We start from the raw sequence: 14562 nt of genomic DNA, 5'->3' as shown, positions 1-14562 counted from the left end.
ATGGTTGGACTCGATGAGTTTAAAAGGCTTTTTCAACCAGAATGGTTCTGTGTCAGCTTTTGGGTTGTCATAAGCATCCTCATTTCTGCTGAGATTCACAGAAGCTCCAAATCAAGGAGAACGTTGAGAGCTCTGAACTGCAGAGGTAGGACAGAGTTGGTTTTGATCCTTCTTATCTCTTGTCTAAACAGGTGAAATGACGAAATTGCACGTGTTTGGCAAGTGGCACGACATCCCGAGGAAGCAGGTGACCTATGGAGACCCTGAGTTAACATACACTTACTCGGGTGTCACCTTCTCTCCTAAGCCGTGGATCCCAATTCTCAACCGTATCAGAGACCGCGTCGCTTCGGAAACAGGACATACATTTAATTTTGTTCTAATTAACAGGTATGTCTGATTTCCAACTGCATCGAGCAGCTTGTTGTTCAAATGCAAAATGGCTTGTGCAGTGCTGTTGACAAGGTCACAGAGGAGTTGTTTGACATTCGTTTAATTGGATTGGCAGAAGAACTAACTAATCTGTTCTGTGTACAGATATAAAGACGGTGAGGACCACATAGGTGAACACCGAGATGAGGAGAGGGAGCTGGTTCCGCGCAGCCCCATCGCGTCTGTGTCCTTCGGAGCTTGCAGGGATTTTGTTTTCAGGCACTGTGATTCCAGAGGGAAAAACGCAACGCGCCACATGAAGCCCATCACACTGCAGCTAGCCCACGGCAGCCTGCTGATGATGAAATACCCCACCAACGTGTATTGGTACCACAGCCTGCCCACCCGCAAGAGAGTGCTTGCCCCAAGAATCAACCTCACGTTTCGGAAAGTGATAACTGCAGCCAAGAAGTGAAATATTCAGTAATCGGGAACCTGATCTCTTGACTCTGAAAATAGAAGCTTTCTTTCCCAACATAACTGTCAGATTCTCATTCAGACACTGTCTTGGATGATCCAAGGTACCAGATGAGCACATTAAACCAGGAGAGGAGACAGTGTCCTTGGTAACTTATTAATAAAGACTGCAACTACTGGTCTGAAATGCCAAGAATCCTTCGTCTCCATGAAGTGTTGCTGGAGTCCTGCTGATATGTACTTTTAATGAGTAATACCCTTGTTTCGCTCAGGAGGAAGTTTCTTCTCAACTGATCTTAACCTCTCCAGTTTTCCAAAAAGATCAGAATACTCTATATCCTTGAGATAGCAGCGAAATAGTTTATGAACTGCAGGGTGTAATCATTTAATAAAATAAATAAATAAAACACAAATGAGATTGACATGAAAAAGAGGAGCGCCAGGATATGGATATAGTGAGTGTGACATGGCTGGCTGCGTGTTTTACAGTCACTATGGCTTCTGTCTGCTTATATTCTTCAGCTGCTCTGTCTCTGCTGACACAGAGTTTGGGTTCTGTTGGTCAGTGGTGTGGTGGGGCAGGGAAACACGAGGTGCTGCTGCACAGGATGGGGCCTCTTCTTCCTTCAGTCCTTTGTACAGAAACCAGGGAGCGTAAGATGACCGTTTGGGGAAAGGCTGGGTTAAACCATTTACACGGACAATGCACCAGGAAAGACTATAATTTCTGAAAGCATCTGTTTTTCTAAATAATTATCCCTAGGGATTCCATTCTGACTACCTGAAAGTCTGAAAGCATCTGTTTTTCTAAATAATTATCCCTAGGGATTCCATTCTGACTACCTGAAATGCTGAAATGAGGAACCAACAGGTCCTGTGGAATCCAGCAGTGGTGAGTACCGAGCGAGAACGGGAACTGATCCCTGTGGAACCAGGCTGCAAGCATCTGAGTTAGTGATGGGCCTGTCCTTCAGTGGTAGGTCCGTTAGGGCTGTGGAATTAGTATCTGTTTAGACAACTTGGAATTGGTCATAGAATCCCAGACTGGTTTGGGTTGGGAGGGACCTTAAAGCTCATCCAGTCCCAACCCCCCTGCCATCAGCAGGGACACCTTCCACTAGACCAGGTTGCTCAAAGCCTCATCCAACCTGGCCTTCAACACTTCCAGGGAGGAGCAGCCACAGCTTCTCTGGGCAACCTGTTCCAGTGTCTGACCACCCTCACAGTGAAGAACTTCTTCCTAATATCTAATCTAAACCTCCTCTCTTTTCTTCCCACCCTCTGCCACTACCAGAAAATGCCACATGTAGCGTGAAAAGCTCCTGCATGAACGTTTCTTACCCAGAGGATGTGAAGTGCTGCTTCTGTCACATACACTGAATGTGGTTTGGCTCATAGCTTGGCCTTGGTTTCAAGGAATTACCACACATGAACAGCTACTTTTTCTAATAAGGTTGTTCTTTTATTGCTACTGTACAATTACAAAAATACCCTGAAGTGAAAACGCAACTTCAAACAGCAGTGCAATGCTTTGACTGTAGTGATATCATACATTTTTAAATAATGCACAAAATAAGACAAAACAATCCCAACACAAAGGTATCATGTTAGAGGCCTTATCTGATGCTTTTTAACCTTTTACATTTTATTAACACTTTTTCCACCATGGAACCTTGTGAGTAAGAAGAGCATTTGATGAGCCTCTTGTGCCTGCACAGAGCCCAGGGACTCCAAAGGGGAGGGCTGGGTGGCAAACATCTGCAGGGGTCTTTGATCCTCACAGCAGGCTGGGAGTACCTAGCACAGCTCAGGACCAGGACTGAGGTGCTGATAATTGCTTCCTTCCTCACTGAGGCCTAAGCCAAGACCATCTACTCTTTCCTAACAGTGAAAGCTAGAACAAATGCTGACTCCTCAGCCCTCATCTTTATAGCCCTTGGGGAAGCTTTCAGAGTAAATCTGCAGCTGAGTGAAGCTGAGCAGTTTATTGGTGTCGTACAGCCACTGTGCTTTCATTCTCATCCAGCTGGCCCCTGCTGGAAAGCAGCTCTATGCAAAAGGAAAAGAAAAATACATTGAACATGCCAGCCTGCAGTGACCTGTGGCTTTATGTCCGTGTTACAAGCTCATGAGCTTGACTTAGTCTGTTGTGTGCGTTGTTCTGACCCACCTCCAGCATTACTACTTTCTAAACAGTGTGATCTGTTCATCTGAACTTCACAAAAATTCAGAGTTAAAAACTCTAAACAGACCCTGTTGAGAAGAGGTATTGCAGAACATACACTGCTGGCAGTGGAAATGTTTGGAAGTTCTGAGGTACAGATGGTAGACCTGCTGGAGCTCGATGCTTTGCATGATGATTTTCCTTAGGTGACACCCAGCACTGCTCTGCAGAGCTCCCACTGCACACCCAGTGCTGCCCAGAACAGAGAGCTTTCTTCTCCTCCCTTCTGCAAGGCCCTCAGGTCTCAGTTCAATGGCCACAGCATTTTTGGCATTTTGCATCCTTCTAGGTTTTTTGTTTTCCTTCTTTTTTTCTTTTCCTTAAATTAGGAAGGTTAAAACCATGCTACTGCTGGCCTAGCACAGACAGGGAGACTGCTCAGGACAGTGACTTGATAAAGGCTATTTTATGTATGTACTGTGATCACTCCTTAGAGCAGGAATTGTGATCCATACTCTGGAATGATGAGTTGTGTAAATAGTTTTTCATATACAGCCATTACCACTCCTATTTGGACTGGGTTTGAGCCTTTCAGTTAAGGAACTCTGAATGCCTATGAGCTCTGGGCAGCAAGATGAGTACATGAGGTACAAAGGTGCCCTAAAAAGTTATTACCATTGGAAAACTTAGTTGCTGTTTTACACTGAAAAATCTTGTCTGATAAATTAATCTTACAAGGATAGAAAAGAACTAAAAATACCCTACATACTTTATTCCTGGTAACTTAAAAGCAGTGAAAAAGATCATTTTTGCTGCTTCTCCCTCCCTTTATTTGGGATTTTTCATGCATCAAACAACCTAGAGCAGCACAGTACACCTTAATTCTATTTATATGGCAATCTGTGAATCTATTGCAGTAACATCAGCCTTTTCAGACTGCTGCTGCTGCTGCACTACTTCACAAGACAAGTGTGTGCTCACCAGTCCCGATTCAGTCGCGCACGCTCTGACTTCACAAGGATGCTCGAGTTGCTGTACTCACCTCAGCTCACAGTCACAGCTCTGGACCAAGCTCTAAAGCTCCACTGCGAGCCAGGCAGCATGTAGCTGGATGGTTGATGAGAAATGGCAGTTTTCATCATTAAAATAAGAAGGGCAAGTATAGAACAGCAGTTACAGTAGCCTTGAAATCACAGCATTAAAAATTGTAGTTGATACTACAAGCAACTGTATTCAACAGTTCCATAGTGACAACGGAAATGACAATACTGATTGCTAGCAAATGCTTCTCTCTCTTCATTTCACCATGTATCCCAAAGATACGGAGCAATAAATCAGGGTCTTGGCTCTTAATAGATAAAAAAATCATCTTCTGGAAAAAGGAAACTGCACTTTGAATCAGAAGTACTTCTATGGTGTATAAAGAACTAAAATATTAGGAAAATGAGTTGTTTTTTGGATCCTGCATGGTATGTAGAGATGCCTTGCTTTATTGATTAGCTGGGATATCAAGAGAAATCTGATTCTGTTAGTAGTTCATCCCATCATCTTGAGACACTTCTCAGAAAGCAGCGGACATGCAGTGGAGTCACGATGGTAATGTTACTGTTCAAGTAAGCTCAAGGCACTTTGTTTCTTAAATCATTGCCTTTGATAACAGTAGCTTCCCGTCAGCTGCTTCTGGGGCTCCTCTGTTCAGAAACCTCTGCAGTGAAATGTACAGGATTCAGCAGCTCCCTTTGAAAATTTCCAGAGGTGTCAGAATATGGAACAGAGCCTTGGGAAGTCTGTTTGAAATATCTGTTTCAGAGCTGTGATGTTGACAAAATTACTACCTAACAGAATAAATGCTTCTCTAATGCAGATGGAACTCTGGGCTGCACAAGGTTGGCAGACCAGCTTTGGGTAGTGTAATTCTGGTACAAAACACAACTCCCAGCAGGAGCCAGCCGTTGCCGTAGAGGGAAGGGAGAGTTAAAGGGCCTGTGGTGGGTTATTTGCATAACAGGAGGTGCAACATAGATCTCATTAGAGGAGTTTTGTCAGTTTTTGTCCTTCTGTTCTCTGAATCACTCTTCAGCCCTCAACTCCAAGCTTCGGTGCTGTACCCTCGAGTGAACACGCTCATAAAAAAGCAAGTAAGCACTGGAAGAAAGGACTTCCTGCAAGCTGGCTCTGCGAACTGTGTCATCCGAAATCCACAGCCACTGGCTGCTGACAGACAGGGGGCTCTTGGGAGAAGGTGGAGAGCGGCGGTAAGTGACAAAGTGTCCAGAATGCATGTCTCCATGATGAACCACAACTGCCATCAGACGATAAAGGTAGAGAGGGGAACTGAAGGACAAGTGAGAAAAAGGAGAGAGAAGGGGTCAGCAGCTCTTGTGGATCACACACATAACCAGAAGCAACCCCACTTGCTTTGTCTTCAATTGCAGTTTCTTTTTAGAGCACATAGATGGCTCCAAAAGAGAGACACTGCCTTGCAGTTACTTTTCTGTACTCCAAACCTTCACTGCAGTGCTGCCTTATTCTGTTATCGAGAAAACCAAACCACTTAGTTTAAAAGTTTATGCTACAGAGGGCTACTCCATCTGTACAGCATAACTGACTGAATTCTGCAGCAGCATTTTCCACCAAACCTACCAAATGTGCCAGTATTTAGTTCTTAAAGCACTGTTCTGGTGCAGAAGAGCTATTCTAGATGAACGTGCTTTTAACTGAAAAGAGGTAAAATTGAAGCAGGTAACCCAGGGATAACAATGGACACACCTTCGAGGACTTGCTCTACAACTGTCTTCATAACAAACATTCGGCACAAAATGCTTCCAGGCTTCTCATTTCACACCATGATTGTGGGAATTGTCTTTCCCATGGGGGAAAATACGCAATGGCCGATAGAAAAAGGGGCACAGAACTAACTGCACTGGTCACCCGTGTCACAATAAGTGAATGTTTTCAAAGGCCAAGAAAACAGACTATCAGGAGAAGCATCAAGGCTGATTTACTGAGTACAACCATGGCTGCTGCAACTTAAGCTCGTTAACACAATGTCTGAAAAAAATCTGTAAGAGATTTATGCATCTCTTGCAATAAAATCAGAGGAAAAATAAAAGGAAGGAGTAAAAGAAAACCAAGAATAAGATTATGGCTATTCAGAAGGATGATTTACTGCACCATGAACCAGAGAAAGGAGATTTAGAGTTTTGCTTGTAATATTCTCTACTCCATTTTCTAGGAGAAAAATGGAGCCAAAGAGCCACTAAAAATCAGCCAAGAGAAAAGCAAAAATCTTCTGCAGAGGAGCTAGGATAGATGCTAAATTCTGTGACTCTGCAGAATAAAGGAAGACATAATTTGAAGGATAGAAATGACAAGGTAGGGTACAAATCTCCACCTTACCTGCATTCAGGGAATGCAGCAAGTGGAAAAGTTCCCGAGGACATTAAAAATGAAGAGGAGCAGGCACCATTCATAAAGAGTGGTTTAGTACCAGATGGCTGTTCTGCATCTGCAAGAGAAAGCAGACATTCAGTAATTTAACTTAAATGCTACTCCTAGCACTGCTATAACAGTGCTTCTGTTCCTGCAGTACCTTCCATCACAGAATATGAAGGTATTTTACTTAAATTTAATTCATTACATATCACAGTCCCTTAAGAGATGCAGAGGAGTAGAATATCCAAAGGCAGTGGTAATTTTTTTACTTGGCACAAATATGAAAATGATCATGTTTACAAAATCCCAACTGAATAGAATATTGAGCTGCCTCAATCTACAGATCTACTACAGATAGGTTTTCTAATTGTTTTTGAAGAAGTCACCATTCCCAGCAATCTTTCCATGCTTGTCCTGAAGCCTGAGAAGAGATCACTAACAAGATAATCTCTAGGACTTCCCAAGCTCAGCATTCCTTCATCCTTTGGACATAACATATGCAAGTTCTATGCTGTCTGGGATTCTTTTGCTTGCTTGTAAGCTTTTTATTATTTATTTAGTAGGTTCAAATTATATTATCAAAACCATTAGGAACAGAGTATCCTAATGCTTCCTGGGAAAGGGATTTCTACCTGTCCTCTTTGCACAGATCCAAATAAAGACACTGTTCTTACGTTCATTCTGCAGATCAGAATGTTTCATCACTGAAACAGAGAAATAGCTGGTAGATTTTATTTTCAAAATAAGTACCTGAAGGTTTTACTGCTATCCCATCCTTTGTTCCAGGTGCTGTCTCCTCAGAGTTTTTCTGATTCAGCTCGTTCTGGCTTGATTTATGAACAGGAATGCGGTATTTGTAGATGTCCATGATGAGGAACTCATTGAACTGTACATGTTCGTGGCGTTTCAGAGGAGTGCCTTGGTTTGACCAGCTCAGTCTTTGCAGATGGATGCACAAACACTGAGGGAGCTTCAGCAATATTCCAAAGAAAAGGAGAGTCCAAAGACATTTTAAATGAAGAGAAGTTAAAGTATTACTAACCAAACTGGTAAGTCTAGTGGATAAGGAAACACATCACTAACCCATCCTCTTATGTGCTGCTGTATCAGCATGTGACCTTATTGGCAATAATATCCCTGAGACATGACAGTAACTCACACCTCTCTTGCCAAGGCCACCACTACTCAGTCACCAGCATAGACAGCCAAGGTTAAGAGTCTTCTCCAAATGGAAGAAAAATCAATAAAAATACATGTATGTTCCTAAAAAGCCCACCTGTCAATCTCATTTAGGTTGTTGATCTGTGAGGTAGAAATGAGAATTGGAATTTGTCAAAGCAAGTTGTTGTAAGACATTTGCTATTACTCAATAAGTAATGGCTTTGCACAGTGAGAGTACCAGGGGGAAAAAAGGTCAAGTAGTTATAAATATCTGACATTGAAAGCCATGCCGGGGTTCACCTCTATCAATAAGTACTTATTATTACTAATGGCACCTGAGGCTCTTGATTGCAGCCCAGTGCCCTGTTGTCCTCGGCATTATACAATTACAGAGCAAAAAATAATAAAAGCTTCTACGATAAACTGCAGCTGGTATTTAGCACCATATTCACTTGGTTAAACCAGCTGTATTTAGAACATTTTAGTTTCCTCGAAACATGCTAAAGAACTTACAGCCACTGTCCATATGAATCACCTCACTGACCAAGGAAATCAAGAATTCATGCAAAACATGAACTGCAACTGAGCCAAACTCATGTTTAAGTGTTTTGCTGAATAACAGTGGAATACTTACATTCTTTAAGCTATAGAGTTTGATGGATTGAGGCCTCAATGCCTACAAATATTTGACAAATGAGCTTATTTACAAAAGTAAAACATTAAAGTAGTCTAATACCAAGAAGTGGACATCATGCAAAGAGATCAAAGAAAGAAATTACTGTCTAACAGGATTTAAAAATAGATTTGGAGGATTAGCTTGCCTCACCTTTCCTAACTTTAATTGCTTAACAAATGTTGTTCTCTGGTTTTCTATGCTCTGTCCATTCAGAGTCCCTTCTGCCTGAATCTGAAATCAAAGGGAAGAAAATTAAAGCCATTTGATCACCTGCTGCACCAGATTTCACACAATACTGCAGGTCAAACTGCAGACAAAAGCAGTTCTCTGTCTAGTACTATGCTCAGTACATTAATTACACCTACAGTTTTCTAGGAACTTTCTTCAGAATTGTTGGCCTGTCCTAATGCATCAGAATTCTAAAGCAAAATCAAGCAGAAATGAGCATTTACAGAAAAAGCCCAGTCTCCAGGTTTATGTGTAGTCATACACCATTGCTGTGGGTTTTCAAACAAGCCACTTTGGCTCTATGCTATCATCAGATTACAGGCAACTGTAAAATACTGTTTAAAATTAAAAAAATCCCCAATATTATATAAATAACACCTGGTAATTACAGAATAAAATATTTGTAAATTTTGTAATATTAATAATAAATAAATCTTCAAAATATTCTGTGAGATAAAAACTCCATTTTAAATATAAGAAATCCCAGGCAGGCTAGAGGCTTTCCTGAAGTCACAAAGAAAGGAGTAGAAAACTGAAGCCATAATTCTGTCAGCAGGCTTAAAACTGAGGGAGAAGGTTATATAAATGAAAATGACATACTTTAGTGCAGTTGTCACACACAACATCCTTTACAGATTCAGAGGAGATGAAATGATGGAGGCAGTGGTCCAGCGTCATCGGGCGACCCTTAGTACCAAAAAACCAAAATTATTTGTAGGAATTTTAGGGTGCATACCACTTCATTTTGTGAAAGGATTTTTCATAATTTCTTCCACAGAAACTATAGAATTGTAGACTTATTTCTTGAGAAAACTGAGTAAGTAGCTTTGAGTACAGAACACTGATAATGTCACTGTGGAAATGCTTCCTCAGCCTGGATTAAACATGGAAAACATTGCAGCCTGTAGATAACAATAGCTATGGCTCCTTTAGTGGGGTTTTAAACTACAGATTTCTGGCCCTGTTACTATTTTTCTCTAAAGTTCCAGCACTTCATGAGTCACTTTATGCACTCTGACCCTCTACATGGGAGAAATACAGCATTCAGTTGAGTTCAGGCACTCCTCCCTTGTAGACTGTACTACATTGTGCTGAGTATGAAAGGCACAATCCTTACTGATGGTATAAAATAAAACACAAATAGCAGAAGACGTGTCCAAATCCCAATCCTCACTGTCCAGCAGTGTATTCTGTAGGTACAAGTCAGAGTTTCCATAAGTGCAAGTAGTTGCTACTTGTATGGGAAGACAAATCACTAGCAGACGTTAAGTAACAAACTGTTACAGTTCAAAAATGTCCTGTACATTTTGCCCCCCAAATCTACAATGTTTTGTCATTCAAAGTTTTTCAGAGAGCCAGAAAGAAACAAAACAATTTCCAGTTAAAATCACTTGATCCAAAAGCCTCCACTGGGTCACTTTTGTACTATCACCACAGAGACAGAACACTCAAAGGTCACCTTCCAAGATTGCCAGAAACAGCCCCTGGGATATGATCTGGTCTGTTCAAATTACACAGAAAGGACCAAATACTCCACCAGGAGAAACAGAAAACTATTGGTGTTGACAAAGTCATGCTGCTTGTACTAATTGGTAATTTACCCCAACACATTAGTGCTAAGGTACTGTGTTAGCACAACAGGATCATTTATAAAGGCAAGAAAGCAAACTGGAGCTACTGATTTACACTTAGGCTGTAGCATCTTTAAAGGCACTAGTGAAGAGAAAGTTTTGATGACAAGGTGACAGGCAGATGGGCAGGAGGGATCATGCCTCAGCCAGGGACACGTACCCACACAGCTGCTGGAATACTCAGTGAGAGACTGTCAAAGGTATCGTACCTCACAGGACTCTGCAAGAAAATATTTCACATATCCAGTGAGCTGAAATTTACTACAGTCCAAGACCAAAACCAACTTCCCACAAGATGAACACATGCCCTCTGCTGTCCACAATTATCTGGTGGAACAGGATCAAAAGCAGCTGCTTTCCCAAGCCTGGTGCTAGGGAACACCATGTACCCCAGGTGCTGCTTAGCCTGTTTCTGCTGAAGCTGTCCCTGCTCACTTCAATTTGTTTGCAAGGTTTTGAAAAGTAAAAGCACTAACCATACTCTTACAGTCTGATCTACAAAGGAGATTTCTGTATTTTTTCTTTATCCAGGTTATCTTCATCTCCTTACTCTGGATAACTGGGCTGCAACTTAATTCAGCTTTGCATGTGCCATCTCAATACTGTGTGCTCATCCTAAAACACTACCCATGTGAGTGGATTTTCAGTATATGATAGCTGTGGTACTGAATACCAAATAGAACAAGACAGCTATTATTCTCATAAGATGGCTGTTATCTTCACAAAGTGAATCACACTTAATTGTCTTCATATATACATACCACGAGACACACGTTCTTATACCTGGTGTTCACAGTGTTTGCAAACCATGTTGCTGGTCAGCCTTCCATGAAAAGGATGCTGAGATTTCCAGTGATTTGACACAGGGGGGAGAGAACCTGAAACACAAAGTTGAAATTGTCCTTTTAGTTTCAATACATCCGTGTTCACCACGATCATTCCACATTTTTGGCCCACAGTAACGAAAGTAACTGCTCTAAAACATGTTCTGTCCCACTGACAGATAATTAATGTGGGGGGTTTTATAGCTGAAGAGATGAATTTCAGTCCAATACAGACAAAGATCAATTAATATTATCCCCTTAATAAACAAAATGACTACACTATGACTGAATATTTGTATTTCAGAATGGAAAAAAGCGTACCTCTTGTTCTGCAGCTTATTTGCTTTTGGGTTATTTCTGGCTGCTACAGAGGAAGATAAAAGATTTCATTAACCCCACCTCAGAAAGCATTAAGTATTAAAAATGTTCTTATTTGATCCCTCATATGCTTTCCTGGCATTAAAACAATTGTGGGAGTTTTAGTGTCTCTTTATATTTGAGGAAGGCCAAAAAAACTGGTATGCAACAAATTTATAATTGACAGAATGAACACTTCTAATGAAATGAATACTTAATCTGCAGATTCTCTGCCTCAGAGTACTGAAAGAAAAGCTTAACAGATTTTATAAACCTTTTGTATGTATTTTAGACAAGAAGAGGTAGAAACTTTCCATCTGTACCAAGTTTACCACTAAACTGGAGGATAAATTTCACCTCCGAATGGGCTATTCCATAAACGTCCATTTGGCAGTTTTCAAACCTCTTTTCATGTGTTAATTCTTACAGATAAGAGTAACTGCTTAGATGGACTACTGCTCTGCACTAGTATTTCAGTCCCTATATTCCATGGATTTAAGAATGCAAAAGCCCTGATGAAAGTGGGATCATTGTAAATTCAAATACCTTCACTTACAAAAACCATTTTTTATTGTTTAAATTGCCTGACCTATTGATTAATTTCTATCAGAGTGCTAAAGAACAGCTTTGTAAACATAATGAAAATACCTTCAGTTTCTAAATAGACACTTTGTACTTAACACACTTAGGAATGAAAACTGCTCCTGATAATGAAATAACATTGGTAGAGAATTCACCTCCAGCGAATGCACATCGAACAAATGCGTCACACGTGGCTGACGATCCCGCTCATCCTCTAATGAAGAGGTAAGGACATGAAAGAGTTCATGAGCATCCTGTGAAATATAGAGACATAAGACTTAAAGGGAGCAAAACCAAAAGACATCAAAACATACACCAGGAGAACCGAGAGACATACGGGTGCATCACTGCAGTAGGAAATTAAAGGAAAATTACTGCTTAGAGCCACCTTATGTACTAATAATAATCATTTGTGCATCTACTGCAGTTTTGCCAAAAAGCTTTTTCTATAAATCTGAACTTCCTAACAGCATGCATTATTAAAAATATTCTGAGCCATATAAACTCAAAAGATAGCAAAATACTTGGAGAAGAAAAGACAAGTGGATGCACAAATGCCTGCTTTCCTCGATTTCAATAAAAGCGTAATTGAAATCTCCGCTGTTTGCTCTGGCTCTGAAATAGAAAAGATAGAGCCATGTTTTGTGAGTGAGATAATTGGTTGATTTCACTGGCCAGCTGCACTTACTTAGGGGCTGAAAATACTGCAAACAAGAATTAGAAATGTTACATGTAACTAAATTTGGAAATGTTAGTGGAGTCCATCCCTCGAAGCAGTGTGGGACGTTACCACAGACCCATTATCTGCAGCAAAGCCAGGGCTGTAGCTGATCTATTTTAATATTACTGGCTCCTTGTACCAAATCTGAAGGTAATTAAGCATGAGGTTTTGAAGCAGCCAGGGTTTCCATGACAAATATCTAAGCAAACTGAAAACACCACTCATCAATCACATGGTGGTTTTCCTTCACTTTTTAAAGCAAACTTTTCACTACAGCGAAGATTCACATTTGACACTCAGGGCTATTAGTACCATGGCTTCAGTTCTCTGTTATTCCATATCTAAGCACTGAGGTGTATATCAGGCAGCTGAACTTGAATTCTGTAATCACCTGCTCTTCAAATGATGAGATCTGCCACCTGTACATTCTCAAAACTTCCAACAGGCAGCTTGCATCCAGGACATCATCTTCTGTCACCTCTTGACAGGACAAAGCTAGAGACATTGCATTTAAAAATGTTACAAGGAGCCACTGGGAACAGTTAGAACACAGATCTGTTTATTTCAGACTATTACTTACACATCATATAATTGATTACAGCAGAGTTATTCTTGATTAAGACATGTAGACAATGACAATCAAACTAGTATGTATTAATTGCCATTCTCACCTGACTCAGGCTGACTGACTGCATACATTCTCCTCATCTAATACATATGCAAAGTGAAAGGCTTCTCAACTGGTACAGAGAGAATAAATAATATAAACACTGTCTGGAAAGACAAATTTTTACTGGTGGATTGGGTAAAATTGGTACTTTACATATCCCAGAAACCCCAGTATGAATGCCCCATCATCCTTACATCAGTTACATGTACATGCTTAACTGGAACATCTTGAGACAGGAAAACTTCCAATGGATTTCCCTTAAAACAAAGTCCTGTGAGGGAAGCCAGGGAGAGCCAAGAGACTGCTTAAAAATTTTGAGTGTTTAAATAGGATGTAACTGATACACAAATTTAACACGGCGTAGGTCTGAAACAGGTCACCAGATTGGGCTTGTGGCTTTAACATTTTTATCCAATATCACACAAAGTATCTTGTTTAATAGTCCATATTGTTGGTAAAATAGTAAGCTTGGAAAAAATGCTGAAATTATTTTATAATGCATTAATGTTCTTTTATATAGAATTCCGAGTGCCCATCTAATTGTGATAATATTTTCCCATTTCTTCAATTTTACTGAGTCTATTTTCATACTGTTTTAACCATTAATACCCTGTGAACAGCAAATAAATTACTCTGTGGCAATGGGTTCCATAACCATATTTTCAGCACCCTTGTTGCCCTCTACCTCAATTTTGTCAACGTTTGTGCATGATGCTGGGTCGGTTGCCCACTGCTTCTTGATCACCAGGTGAGTCAAACCAAATCCTGAAACCTTTCAGCTGTTGGCCAAGAAGCAAACAGCTTTGGGGACACGTGTTTGGGCTTTGCATTGTTCAGGCTTGGTTCTGTAACTTAATGTCTTTTGGATCAATACCTCTCTGTGAAAATTGGTTGAATTTGGGCAATGAGTTCAAAGTTAGTAGAGGGAATTAAAAAGAGAAGCACACAAGACATGAGCCTTCTTTCATAAAGAAAGGAAGTTCGTGTTGTCTTGTGTGCTTCTCTTTTTAATAGATGATGATAATGGTAATAGAAATGATAATATTTATGCAAAATATATATATTTTTTCTTCATTCATCACAACATGAAAAAGTTAAAGTACCTCTTAGGAGATGCAGCAAAGTGAGTGACAAGTATTGATGCTCAGTGGGCTGGCTCTGGTCTGCTTTGTACTGGGCTGTAAATTCCTCCAGCCACTTGATGAAAGACGGGCAGGAAGATAAGCCTTGTAGCAAAGAGTTCATGAAACAGGTGTTCCCCAAG

General features: G+C 40.6%; 2 protein-coding genes across 3 annotated transcripts in view; one reads left to right on the top strand and one right to left on the bottom strand.

Moving 5' to 3' along the window:
* Positions 1-191: 191 nt before the first annotated feature.
* ALKBH2 (alkB homolog 2, alpha-ketoglutarate dependent dioxygenase) lies at positions 192-847 on the top strand (the record flags this gene model as incomplete). Its single annotated transcript, XM_010164330.1, has 2 exons — positions 192-390; positions 538-847. Coding segments are annotated over 2 exons (509 nt in total), but the record flags the coding sequence as incomplete, so codon positions are not given.
* Positions 848-5082: 4235 nt separating this feature from the next.
* Positions 5083-14562, bottom strand: part of USP30 (ubiquitin specific peptidase 30) — a 9807-nt gene continuing 327 nt past the window's right edge. Inside the window, exons 2-12 of one of the 2 annotated variants that reach the window (XM_010164327.1) lie at positions 14402-14562; positions 13020-13123; positions 12063-12161; positions 11290-11332; positions 10928-11022; positions 10305-10364; positions 9114-9200; positions 8436-8516; positions 7199-7418; positions 6413-6521; positions 5083-5347 (exon numbers count right to left, since the gene is read on the bottom strand). The exon at positions 14402-14562 is cut by the window's right edge and continues 49 nt beyond it. In XM_010164327.1, the coding sequence (XP_010162629.1) occupies positions 5083-5347; positions 6413-6521; positions 7199-7418; positions 8436-8516; positions 9114-9200; positions 10305-10364; positions 10928-11022; positions 11290-11332; positions 12063-12161; positions 13020-13123; positions 14402-14562 (1324 nt within the window). The remainder of the gene's footprint in view (positions 5348-6412; positions 6522-7198; positions 7419-8435; positions 8517-9113; positions 9201-10304; positions 10365-10927; positions 11023-11289; positions 11333-12062; positions 12162-13019; positions 13124-14401) is intronic. The other variant, XM_010164328.1, reaches the window with a different exon arrangement.

The sequence above is a fragment of the Antrostomus carolinensis genome, unplaced genomic scaffold (genome assembly GCF_000700745.2).
Source record: "Antrostomus carolinensis isolate BGI_N321 unplaced genomic scaffold, ASM70074v2 scaffold47163, whole genome shotgun sequence".
Classification (NCBI taxonomy): Eukaryota; Metazoa; Chordata; class Aves; order Caprimulgiformes; family Caprimulgidae; genus Antrostomus; species Antrostomus carolinensis.
The sequence above is the reverse complement of the archived record's forward strand: the minus strand, read 5'-3'. Positions and strand labels throughout refer to the sequence as shown.